Genomic DNA, 13,290 nt, shown 5'->3' with positions numbered 1-13,290 from the left:
TTCCAAACAGGTATTGTGTTAAATAGGATGATGAAAAGTGCACAACACAATGTTCATTAATCTGATCTTACAGAAGACTCTTGCCCAATATTACAGTAAACGGAAATAAAAGTCAACAGTCCATCTAGTCAATAAACATTTATTTGGTTAAATCTGTCATTACATGGCGAGTAAACACAGTATGTCTTTGTTTAAATATCTTTCGTATAGATTCGAACACGCTACTAAGACAAGGATTTCACTAATATCCGTGTTTTCCTGAGCACTATAGAGTTCAGGCGTTTACAGCAACCGCCTACAGGCTTCATCTCACTGACTACACCATTATAGCTTTGGGTTTCTAATGCTTTGAGATGAAATGGAAAGAACAGCTGATCTAAGATTATAGTTAGTTTTGGAAATAATGCTGGAAGACATCATCATACACACTATATGACTTCAACATAACAGTGTTGCTGTATTTTTATTAACTGCCATCTTAAAGCACTTCATGCCAGTTCTTGACTGAAGTTCACACAAGAAGCACTTAAATGGTCCATTTTCTCTCTACTGTACCATTAGATCATTTTATATAAATGCAACTATTGATTCTCATGTCCAGGTCATATTCAATCACAAAATAAATTATTTATGAAGCCTATAATGTAAAAAGACAGATTTCTATAACATTTCAATTGTAAAATACAGTATTTTTATTGAATTAATAAGAACCGTAATGATGAGTGTCAGAAATCTGGAAGAACTGTGCTAATGAGAATGAAATCTTTTGCAATCCTGTCCAAAAACATGTCAAAATTTTTTATTCTTATTCATTTTGGTGATTTGCCTGACTAGTCATTCATTGCAGCCTGATGACAAAAAAAGAAAGTAATTCTTAGCTTCTGTGATTGACAGGCTATAGTGAGCCGAGCACAGTGACCTCTGTGCAGCAGGATCTCCGTGAGTGTTGTGCATCACATGTTCAACCGTTTTCCCATCAGTGAGCACAAATGCAACTAAAGAAAGGATTAGTGCATTTATTTCTGAGTGTAAATAGATCTAGTCCTGGCTAACCTCTTCTGAAGTGCAGACGGCGGCGCTCAGATGTCGTTGGATGGCGTGCCCTTGCTCTTGCGGCCGGGCAGAGGGAAGGCAGACTTGCTCTGTGGCTGAGTGAGGCGGCTGGTGAGGCTGGTGAAGGGCTCGATTAAAGAGCTTCGGTCCGTGACCGTCACCTCCCAGAGTTTGAGCTTCTCTCCGCGCGCCCACTGCTGCGCCGCGTCCTGATCCACCTGCCTCCGCTCGCGCAGGTCACACTTATTCCCCAGCACCATCACCATCACCTGCACACAGTGAGCACAGCTCACACCAGACACCAGCAATCATCCAGAGCAGCATCATGTTACACTTAAAAATAAAGAGAAATTCATTACTGGAGAATGTTTGTTTTTAAAAAATAACCAGATGTATTTTACTTTTAAATATTATTTATATCTCATCTATACAAAATATGATTTTCAAATGTTTTTATTGAAGTCTCTTATGCTTACAAGGTTGCATTTATTTGATCAAAAATATTGTAAAATACTACAATTTCAAATAACTATTTTCTATTTCAATACATCTCACATGATCCTTCAGAAATCATTCTAATATGCTGATATGCTGCTTATTCTTATTACCATTCATTTTAAAAGCCAAAAGGTTAAAGGTTTTGTTGTAAAAAAAAATTCTGTATGCTTTGATGAATAAAAAGTAAAATAATTAAAATAAGAATTAAATTAAAATCTTTTGCAACATTTTAAATGTTTTCACTCTCTTCTGATCAATTTAATACATATTTGCTGAATAAAACATTAATTTCTTTTAAAAAACACAATTTTCAGCATCATTACTTCAGTGTCACATGATCCTTCAGAAATCATTCTAATATGCTGCTCAAGAAACATTTATTAATAATGATAATAATAATATTTAAATTTGTTTCAAGATTCTTTGATGAATAGAAAGATCCAAAGATCAGCATTTATCTTTTGTAACGTTATACACAATATACCATTCAAAAGCTTGGAGCCAGTATAATTTATTTTTTGGGAAAGAAATTATAGAAATGAATACTTTCATTTAGCAAGGATGCTCTAAATTGATCAAAAGTGATGATAAAGACATAATTCAATTCAATTTTATTTGTATAGGGCTTTTCACAATACTAATCGCTGCAAAGCAGCTTTACGGAAAATGTTAAGTTTCTCCATTATATGTAGGAGTAGGTTATTAGTGTTGACTATGTTACAAGATATTTCTATTTCAGATAAATGCTGTTCTTCTGAACTTTCTATTCATCAAAGAAACCTGAAAAAAACTTTCAACATAATAATATTAGAATGATTTCTGAAGGATCATGTGACACTGAAGACTGGAGTAATGATGCTGAAAATACAACTTTGATCACAGAAATAAATTACATTTTAAAATATATAAAATAGAAAGCAGTTATTTCAAATAGTAAAAACATTTCAACATTTTACTGTTTTTGCTATACTTTGGATCAAATAAATCAGTAAACAGAAGATCATTCTTTAATCTTACTGTTCAAAAACTTTTGACTGGTAGTGTATATATATATATAATATATATGGAGTGATATTTGACATGTTATTGACAGATTTGTATTTGAAATATTCTTTCATGCCTCTTTTTTGTCTCTGGACTTGTCTATCTCCTTCTTCAAGAGCTCGACTTTTCTGAAGGACTCCAGGCTGTCGACGCTGTAGACCAGCACGAATCCGTCAGCCACTGAGAAGAAGTGTTTGGGTAAATCCAGCCCCTCTCGCAGACCTCGAGTGTCGTACAGGCGTAACTGCTCCCTCACGCCGCGGTCCGTCTCCACAGACGCCACGTATATGTCCTCCTGAGTGTCGTTTGTCTCTGCACCTGACACCAGACAGACCTTCAGATGGCCACTTTCACATCCTCAGACACCATTCATTCTTTTATGAATCAAGCACATCCCAGGATCGTCTGACTCTGACTAATAAATGCATGGTCCATACACTCTGGACAATTTAACAACTGACTCAAATAACGTTCTTGATCTGTGTTACGTGCCAGTGTCAAGCAGAAATAATTATAGAAGTATTTTTTACACAAAAATGATAAACTATTACTAAAAATTCCACTGCAACCCATGCATATGTTGAAAAGGCATACAATATATTCATTTCATGTATGCAGTCTATTAACTGACAAACAATCATTTATTATTAACAAATAAAAAAATGAATGAATATTCGGTATATTACAAATGTAATCCTAACTGTAATGTTTGTGATTGCCCATTTTATCAAAATGTTAAGTGATTAAATCTGATATGCATACAAACATATACATTACTTATAGGATCTTAGAATATTTCTATTTAATAACATCTAATGATGAATAATGCAATAATAAAAAAAGAGGAGAGAGAAAACAGCATAAAGAATGAAGAACAGCAAATAAAGCCACAGTCTTCCAGATGTGAAAATCAATAAGCTACATGCAGTGTAATTATACTCAATTACTCAACAGCATTTTTATCACTTTTGGCCTTACAAATTTTTCTTTTTTCTGATCAGACTGTATTTCATTATCTGTATTTTATCATGAGTATCTATAATGAACCTGCTTCTGTCTGACAATAAATAATTCAGAATTGGGGCTTGATTACTTTATTAAGTATCACTTTAAGCATTAATAATTATTAAAAACGAATTATTTTTACCATTCAGATTAGCTGATGAGTAGTAAGTGTTAATGCAAGTGTTAATTCATTGTGCATATATTTATATGTGTATGTGTGTGTGTGTATACATACATACACACACATATATACATATATGTTTTTACATTTAGTCAGTTTTTTATAAGAAATAAAAAGAAAACAAGTAGGTAAAATAGAAATAAGAGCAGAGAGTGCTAGTTATGTATGCATGAGTTATATACACATAAATACATGCAATGAAAGAATTCACACTTGCATTAACACCTATTTCTCCTACATATAAATATAAATATAACATAATGTCACTTAGCACAACAGTGTGTTTGCTGTCCTGTGAATGGACCGATCGCACATACCTACAGTGTGAGAGCCGTACAGTAACTGCTCCAGGATGGCTGTTTTCCCCACAGACGCCATCCCACACACCACCACCTTACAGCCCTTCCCCATAATCACTGCTGCCCTCCAACAAACAAACAAACAAACAACTCATCAAGCAGCCAGAGCCGACCACACAGATATATTCACAATTATATATACAGAGGGGTTCAAAGGTCTGAGACCTCTACTGAAAATAGAGCAGAAGAAAAAACATACATTCATTACATATAATATATTAATAATTACAGAAATTGACAAAACCTGATGCACGTGTTCTCCAGCAGGATACAGAATATTCTAATGAGCATCTTATATTTCAGTGGAAGAAAGAAATGCTGAGTGTGCTTACAAAAGAGTTCATAATATTATAAATATTACACATTTACATCTGACTGGTGAGTCCGAGACGCACGCGTTTCTTTATTTGAATGATTATTTGTAGATTTAATTGGGAAAAAAAACAATGCAGATGTTTAGGTCCAATGACAAGTATTTAAAATTAAATTAAACATTACGCAGCTGAATAATCTGCATATAATTTAGTGTTTGTTATGTGATGATTAAAGAAAAAATCTTAATCAGCTGACCAGACTGTTTATTATACACACTAACTCACCTCACGAGGTCTGACAGACAATACACATCTGACCGACGACACTGATCTCTGATAAATCAGATGAATATGAATATAGAAGACCTTTAGTGTCATCACTGTGTGCTTGAGGTGTTATCAAATGTCACTTCCGGGAGACGATCCCTCGCTTCTTCTTCTTCTCCTTCTTCTTCTTCTAGTTTATTATTATTATCTATTATCATTTAGCCCTTTAGTTTAAAAAGAAATATGTCGAAACGCAGTGTGTGTTGTTGCTTAAATACATTTGATGGTTTAATTAAAATCAAATTCGTTGGTACAGACTACGTTTCCCAGAATTCTTTAACGACCGGAACCGGAAATACGATGCAGCGGCCTCATAAAGCATTATGGGTAACTTTTCTCTCCCTTTCCGGTTAGTACGCCATCAAGTAAGCGAGACTTTCTCATTTTTCTGAATGTAGAATCCATCAAAAATCTTAACGCATTTAATGTCATCCGAATCACAAGATTAGTGTGTTTTGTGCGGAATATCTAAGCTTTACTCTCCGACCGTTATTTTCCGCCGTAATGATGTTGTGCGGTCATTTTAAAGCGGAATTGTGAAGCGTAGGGTTGCTAATGTCACGCCGGAGTTTGCACGTTTTCTCCCGTCTCTGTCAAAACTCAGTTACACTTCATTCATTATCAAAACTCATTTTCGAGAATTATATCTGTTAAGCTTATTTAAATCATTGTCCGTGACTTAAGAGTTGAATTGTTTAGACGTCTGTATGTAACCGTTAGCATGCTCCAACTCTACATAACGCCGCTATTGGACATATATATATATATATATATACTACAAGTCCTCCTAAAGCAACTGTTATCTATCTACAGTCTGAGATATTAAATAACATGCTCATAATATGAATTTATACACACCTGCTTATTAGAAGCGATGTCTGTGACCTGCCGTGTTGTGCTTGTTGATAAAAAGCTACACGGACAAGTTAAAGTGTATCTGGCCGTTTAAGATGAAGTGCAGAACTTTTTTTTTTTTGCCTTCGTTAATTAATTAAAAACGGTCTTGTGATTTGTAGTATTAAAAATGTATAAGTTCCATGTAGTTTTAAGACTGAAATAGGGACCTTATACTTGTCACCCTGCATTCCTACAGCTTTATTTTTTATTCTGTTCATATTCGGTTTTGTCTTTTTTTGTGGTTCATTTATATTTATGCATGTGTATGTTATTCACATCTTATTTTTATTATCTGTGTCGTCTCTGTGTACGTTACTGGAAGCTTGTGACACTAAAACAGATTCCTTGTATGTGCAGACATACTTGGCAATGAAGCTTTCTGACTTCTGATAAATCTACACACATGCAATGAATAAAATACAGTGTATAATAGTTTTAGATGCAACTTGTAAGAAAGTGTCAACTATCAACATGCATATAATGCATGACTGATATATCCATGTAGTTGAGTGTTTTCTTGGTGCTGCAGGTGAGGCATCATGGGAGCGTACAAGTACATGCAGGAGCTCTGGAGGAAGAAGCAGTCGGACGTGATGAGGTTCCTGCTGCGCGTGCGGTGCTGGCAGTACCGCCAGCTGTCGGGCCTTCACCGGGCCCCGAGACCCACCAGACCCGATAAAGCCCGCAGGCTGGGATACAAGGCCAAGCAGGGTGAGTGACGAGTTGCTTCACTTGATGTGTATTATTTTTATAATGCATTAGCTACGTTTCCATCCAGAGATTTGAATTCAACTTATGCACAAAACTTGAATATCGCATAAAACATTTGCGAATAAAGCACAGTGTCCATCCAATGTGTCAAAGAGAACAAAATCGTCACTTCCTGATACTAAATATCACCAACTAGAAAACTAGAAGAAGCCACTTAATATAATAACTTTCATATATGTGACCCTGGACCACAAAACCAGTCTTAAGTGTTAATTTATAGAAATTGAGATTTGCACATCATCTGAAAGCTGAATAAATAATCTTTCCATTGATGTATGGTTTGTTATGAGGACAATATTTGGCCGAGATTAAACTATTTGAAAAGCTGGAATGAATGGAATGGAAAATCTGGTGCAAAAAAAAATCAAAATATTGAGAAAATCGCCTTTAAAGTTGTCCAAATGAAGTCCTTAGCGATGCATATTACTAATCAAATTAAGTTTAGATATTTTTGTAAGAATTTACAAAATAATTTAATGGAACATGATCTTTACTTAATATCCTGATGGTTTTTGGCATAAAAAAATCTATAATTTTGACCCATACAATGCATCTTTGGCTATTGCTACAAATATACCCCAGCGACTTAAGACAGGTTTTGTGCTCCAGGGTCACAAATGATAAATTACTAAAGTAATATGATAATTGAACACGCAGCAGCCCGAAAGACAACTTGGGTGAACCCAGAATAAACCTTAAGAATAAAGTAAAATAAAATATGAATAGAGACGAGACTGTCATCCATGTATGAATAAAAACAGTAGGTGGCGGTGTGTGCCTATGGTGCGGAATACGCCAACATTCCGAAGGAGGTGGATGCTGCTGTTTTGGGAACGCAGTCTTGTAAGACGATTGTACAGAAATACTTTGATGACAGACTTTGCTCAGGCATTTTGGAAAGACCAAAACAACATTTCAGACGCTGTGAACATCATGCATGTTTTTTTTAATGTGTATTTTTAGAATTTATGCGCAACTTGGCATTTCCATCCAGCGTTTTCCAATGTTCCAAAATGCACATAAAATAAAGTGGATGAAAACACATTATGTCACACAAAGCACTCCAAATGAGGTCCAAATGAATGAACTCTTCTGTTTAGTTGATACTCAGTTGACTGTTCTCTCTCTCTGTGTAGTTTATGGCTCATGTTGTCTTGAGTCTGTGTATCTGAACTCTCTGTTTTTGTGCAATCAGGCTATGTCATCTACCGCATACGTGTGCGCCGTGGAGGCCGCAAGCGCCCCGTGCCGAAAGGTGCCACCTACGGCAAACCCGTGCACCACGGCGTCAACCAGATCAAGTTTGCACGCAGCCTGCAGTCTGTAGCTGAGGTACGTAACGTGAGCGGCATCTCGGCCTGAGACGGGATCTGCAGGCAAACACACTAAAACAGATTTGTTAAAACCGACAATGCTACACATACATTTATGTCAGGTTTTTATATGCACAATGGGCACTTTTAAGAAGCATAAGCACACATTTACCATTATGGGTTTACAGGGATTTATGGTTAGACTTCTATAGATTTTATGGCCTGTACATGTCAGTAATGGACACTGTCAGTAAGCACCAAAAGTCTTATTGACAAGACGAGCTCTGAACCACGTTGAAACGTATTGATACGGGTTTACTGCATCCTAATAGTGTCAAAGTACAGCCACTTTAGAGATCCCTGCTCAAATAACAACTGTGTATAAACACCACATGTAGTGCAGCAGTGCCCATCCACTGTTCAGCAGCCTTGCTTCTAGAACTATTTTTACCATGTGTTATTGTCAGATATTGGAAAAAAGTGTCTTTGTTAATGGGATATGACCCAAACTTGATTTGAAGCAAAAATATTTAAAAATCTGACAAAGGTACAGGACTTTAATAGCACTACAATCCCATGAAGCATTACATGACTTAAATTTTAAAATTATGGTTAAGAACTGATCTAAAGGTTTTTGTAAGATATGAGGCTTTTTTTTTTTTTGCTTAAAATTTTTATTATAAATATAAAAGTTTGACAACATTGAAGTGCCAGGCACATCAAAGCTCTTTTGGCTCTGTGTGCTAACTGCGCTTTTCTGATTGATGGAGATCTCTTTGCAGAATCATGGTTAACGTTTAACATTTCTGGCAAAAAGAAAAAAATGAGGAGATATAATATATAAAACGTTAGTGATGTGATCTGTTGGCTTTAACAAAAGCAATTAACAAGCTCATAGCTCACAGTAGCTCTGTCTGTAACGGTTGTTAAAATCACTTTCCCTGTGGAGAGAGTGGATGGGTTTGTAGTTTCAAAACCCGACTCTTGCACTTAGACACGGAGAGGTGATTTCTACACAGATAGGCATGCTTGTGGAGTTGGTAAACACTGTTTACCACAGTCACTGTTATGACCGATTTGGCAAGCTAATGTTTTGTTCCACCTGTTGGGTAACATCGTTGTAATTTAAAAACTGGTCAAAGTTCAGAAAACATAGGGACGAGGCTACTGGACTGTGATCGCTGTGTTTTTATCCTTCAAGTAGAAGTACACAAACAGGAAGAAGTCTTTCATACACTAGTTTTTTCAAGTGTACTATAAGTAGCAACTAAATACTTTTTTTTTTTTTTTTTTTTTTTTTTAATGTAGAGAAAGTATGTTAAAAGCACATTTTAGTATATATCTGTATATTCATATTTCATATTCTGTAAATAAGGTTGCTATGACATGTACATTTTAGAGGCCAGTGAAATATCACAATTCTCAATACCACAGCAGAATACTAGTAACTAATATTATAAAAAATATTAAAATTAATATTTAAAGTTCTCAATTATTGAAAATAATAAAACTCAGTATTAAGGACAAATACAATAGAATAAAAAAAAAAAAACTACAAATGAATGCTTTGAGTATTCAGCTAACAGCCTACTACAGAAATGAATAATCAAATGTAAAATAAAACAGCATAGTCTTCACTTTAAGAGCCGCACGGGTCCAATTTACTGTTACACGTGTATTTTCATTCTCAACTCTTGCGTGAATGATCACTAAGGCACATCTTTGCGTGTATTTGACCCTTTAGGCACGCACCTTCAGCTGAAAGATGACATGTCTGCTCCGTCTGAGCGCAAGTTCTCTTTCGCACTTTTAAAACCTGAACAAACCTAATCAACTTAAATCAAGCACGTCCCATTTTGCAAGTCACATTACATGATTTTACTGATTTGCACGTGGAATTGGGCTTTTATGGAGGAGTGAAAGCGCACCGCTGGAAAGGGGGTGGAATGGGGTGCAATAATCGTTTTATCTCAATTATTGTATTTTCATAATCGTTGGAGGCCAAAATCGAAACTGTATTTTGATAAATTGCACAGCCCTAGTTACTGCTTAAGGTTATTTTAAGAAGTACTAAAGATGAATTGAGTATATTAAGTACAAAATTAGAGCGTGAAAATAGAGCACTTCAAGTACATTATGGAAGTGCACTTTTTTCCCCACCTGGGAGCTGTGATGTAAATGTGGTTAGTGACGATTCTCCTCAAGACTGTTCTGGTGAATTCAGATGTCACCATATGTCTTGCATTATGTGAACTCATGTTTTACTTTGACCGTTCCTCATGGCTTCAGTATGGACAATTTTTAATGTCTAGGTGAAGTTTCTCACCTGTACCTAATGAATTATCTCATGCATATTCATAAACAGTGTTAGGGAAAGTTACTTTTAAAAGTAATGCATTACAATATTGCGTTACTCCCTAAAAAAAAAAAAAGGAACTAATTAGTTCCAACTACTTTTTATGGAAAGTGTTGCGTTCCTTTTGAGTTACTTTTTAAATCTGGGCAGGACTTGATTGTTTGTTTTTAATATAAAGTTATTTTACAAAAGTGAAATGAATCCGCCTCCGGCTGAAGGAAATGTAAATTCACGTCTGTACAGTAGAGGGCGCCGCTCAAACTAATCGCATGAAGAATATGACGCAGGAGAAAAGTTCAACACTATTCAGTAATAACTAAAATGAAACGCACGTCATTTTTGCTTAGTAAGGCTAAATTGAATCATCGAAGGTCAGCAACAAAGACATCGGTTAATAAAATGGGATTGAATGCATAAATATTTGTCTTATTTAACATTTAATTATTGCAGGTTTGTGTAATATTGTAGTTTTTATTAATTTTGAGGAATACTCAATTGTCAACTTTGTGCAGGTGAGATGAGAAAACATTCACATTTAGTCTAGAACTACAGTAACTTCAGTAACTCGTACAGCGCACACAACACCCGATTTCTCTCAACAAGGCAACATGAGCTGTCAATCAAGACGTGGGAAACAAAGTAACTTGCATTGCTTATTTGAAAAAGTAACTCGGATATTTCCTTCCAAATTAAAAAGTAATGCGATATTTTACTAGTTACTTAAAAGTAATCTGATTATGTAGTTCGTGTTACTTGTAATGTGTTACCCCCAACACTGATCATAAATGGAACCGATTTAATACAATTTGTTTGCGCTTTATTAATTTCCCGTGCGTCTCATGTTGTGGTGTCGCTCTAATCTGTGCTGCTCGTGTGTTTTCAGGAGCGTGCGGGCCGTCACTGTGGAGGTCTGCGAGTGCTCAACTCATACTGGGTGGGAGAAGACTCCACATACAAGTTCTTCGAAGTGATCCTCATCGACACCTTCCACAAAGCCATCAGACGCAACCCCGACACGCAATGGATCACCAAGGCTGTGCACAAGCACAGGGAAATGCGTGGGCTCACATCCGCCGGCAAGAAGAGCCGTGGTTTGGGCAAGGGCCACAAGTTCCACCTCACCATTGGCGGCTCTCGACATGCGGCCTGGAAGAGACGCAACACCCTGCAGCTGCACCGTTACCGCTAAACAACGCGTGCTACAACTGTACATTTGCCCAAATAAAGTACCTTTGTATGGTCACATGGTGTGTCTTTATTGCGAGCTTGTAGATGAACAGGTAGTCCGTGTTACAAAAGGCAGATATTTACTCACCGGCTGGAATGAGCAGTGTGTGTTATGATATACAATGTGTAGTTTCCCCTTGCTTTCTTTGGGCTGTGAGGTTGAGATATTTAGGCTGCATATCATTCAGCTGAGTATGAGGTGATGTTTACTCCACTCGCTCCTGGGGTTGAAGGTGAACAGGAAATGTTTTTGCTTCTAAAAATGTCTTTTCACCGAGCAGGTTGGTGATTTATATGCAGCATGAGACTGACATTCATAACAATGGCACTATTGGGAATGATATTTATGAATTTATACAACATTTCTGTTGCTAAGTTAATATACTGTATCTTGATATTTGGAATGCAGCTCAGCCGATCAAATTCTACGAGTTATATAAAAATTACAATCAGGTAACACTGGGAGGAGAGAGAAAACTTAAAAGCTCGTAGACAGTTTGCAGGTATGTTATAAGAATCACCTCAGCTCTTAATTTCTAACTAGGAGTCTTGGCTTAAGTGTGATTCAGGACCAATCTGAGAGCAACTCTGAGTGAGGAAAAGACAAAAGCTTTCATCTTGGTGAGGAGCCGGGACTGACCCTGTCGTTCGGTATAAAAGTCTTTTGAAGACTGGTTCTCCAAGAAGAAGAAAAAGCGCTTTTAAATAGGGCCTTTTTACCACAGTCGCACACGTGCGTTTGTGGCCCTGTTTAAAAGCACTCCTCTCTTTCTGTGCAATATATATGGTTAAGCATAAAATTAACTGAAACAACTGCATAGTCTTTATTCACACATAATAACCTCAAAGCGACCTCAATTAACACAATGCCAAACAGAAAAGACATCAGCAATGATCTTAGAGAAGCAAAATTGCTGCCATCGATCTGGGAAGGGAAACACAGCTGTTTCCAAACAATTTGAAGTCCATCATTCTACAGTGAGGAAGATTATTCACAAGAGGAAGACATTCAAAACACACCAGTCCTCCCAGGAGTGGACGTCCCAACAAATTCCCCCCAGGATCAGACCGTGTAACACTCAAGAGCTTCACCACAGGCCTCAGTGAACATGTTAAATGATAAAGTTCATGACAGTACAGTTATATGGGACAAGTATGGCATGTTTGGAAAGCTTGCCAGAAGAAATCCTCTTCTATCTGAAAAAGCATGGCAGCACGGTTTAGGTTTACAAAGTTGCATCTGAGCAAACCATTACTTCAAGAACAATGTCCTTTGAACAGATGAGACCACAGTGGAGATGTCCGATAGCTAAAGTTGGGCCAACATTGGGTGATGTAACTGGACAATGATCCCAAGCACACCAGCAAATCTACAACAGAATCAAGGTGTTGCAACATCCAGTCAAAGTCCTGAGCTCATCGACTCAAGTTCTGTGGTGAGAGCTGTGAATAAACAAATACCCACAAACCTCAATAAACCGGAACAATGTAGTAAAGAAGAGTGGGCCAAAACTCCTCCAGAACAATGTGAGAGACTGATAAAGTCATACAGAAAATTATTACTGTTAAAATGGATCTACAAGCAATTGAATCATAGGGTGTCCTAACTTTGTCACACGTGGATTTTCAATCTTTGCTCTATTTTTGTTGAATAAATAATGACAGTGTAATATTTCATGTGTTGTTGTTCATGTGTTGAGATTTTATTTTAAAGATTTTAAGACCTGACAAGGACCAGATATTTTTTTATGATATCCTGATACAGAAAACCATGGAATTCAACAGTGACATAACTTTTTCATCTGACTGTATATATATATATATATATATATATATACATATACACACACACACACACACACACACTTTTTCATCTGACTGTATACACACACACACACATTTGTTTTAGTGGTTTACGGGTACTCTCCATAGGCGTAATGGTTTT

The 13,290-nt window shown here is 36.5% G+C and overlaps 2 protein-coding genes across 6 annotated transcripts; one reads left to right on the top strand and one right to left on the bottom strand.

The window, feature by feature from the left end:
- Positions 1 to 116: 116 nt before the first annotated feature.
- nkiras1 (NFKB inhibitor interacting Ras-like 1) lies at positions 117 to 6,143 on the bottom strand. Of its 5 annotated transcripts, none has more exons than XM_058752890.1 (4): positions 5,640 to 6,143; positions 4,099 to 4,200; positions 2,672 to 2,913; positions 117 to 1,322 (listed from the first exon to the last, which is right to left on the bottom strand). In XM_058752890.1, exons 2-4 carry the CDS (start codon positions 4,190 to 4,192, stop codon positions 1,080 to 1,082), a joined length of 579 nt encoding a protein of 192 aa, XP_058608873.1. In that variant the 5' UTR covers positions 4,193 to 4,200; positions 5,640 to 6,143; the 3' UTR covers positions 117 to 1,079. The 5 variants fall into 5 exon arrangements, with proteins under 5 accessions (XP_058608873.1, XP_058608875.1, XP_058608874.1 ...); XM_058752892.1 differs by having other exon boundaries at positions 4,099 to 4,197; positions 5,640 to 5,664; XM_058752891.1 differs by lacking the exon at positions 5,640 to 6,143 and adding an exon at positions 4,740 to 4,948 and having other exon boundaries at positions 4,099 to 4,205.
- rpl15 (ribosomal protein L15) lies at positions 5,083 to 11,361 on the top strand. The gene is made up of 4 exons (XM_058752885.1): positions 5,083 to 5,146; positions 6,208 to 6,389; positions 7,645 to 7,781; positions 11,002 to 11,361. Exons 2-4 carry the CDS (start codon positions 6,218 to 6,220, stop codon positions 11,305 to 11,307), a joined length of 615 nt encoding a protein of 204 aa, XP_058608868.1. The 5' UTR covers positions 5,083 to 5,146; positions 6,208 to 6,217; the 3' UTR covers positions 11,308 to 11,361.
- Positions 11,362 to 13,290: the final 1,929 nt, after the last annotated feature.

This window comes from Onychostoma macrolepis, chromosome 19 (genome assembly GCF_012432095.1).
Source record: "Onychostoma macrolepis isolate SWU-2019 chromosome 19, ASM1243209v1, whole genome shotgun sequence".
Lineage (NCBI taxonomy): Eukaryota > Metazoa > Chordata > Actinopteri > Cypriniformes > Cyprinidae > Onychostoma > Onychostoma macrolepis.
Note: the sequence above shows the minus strand (reverse complement) of the source record. Positions and strands in the feature narration are given on the sequence as shown.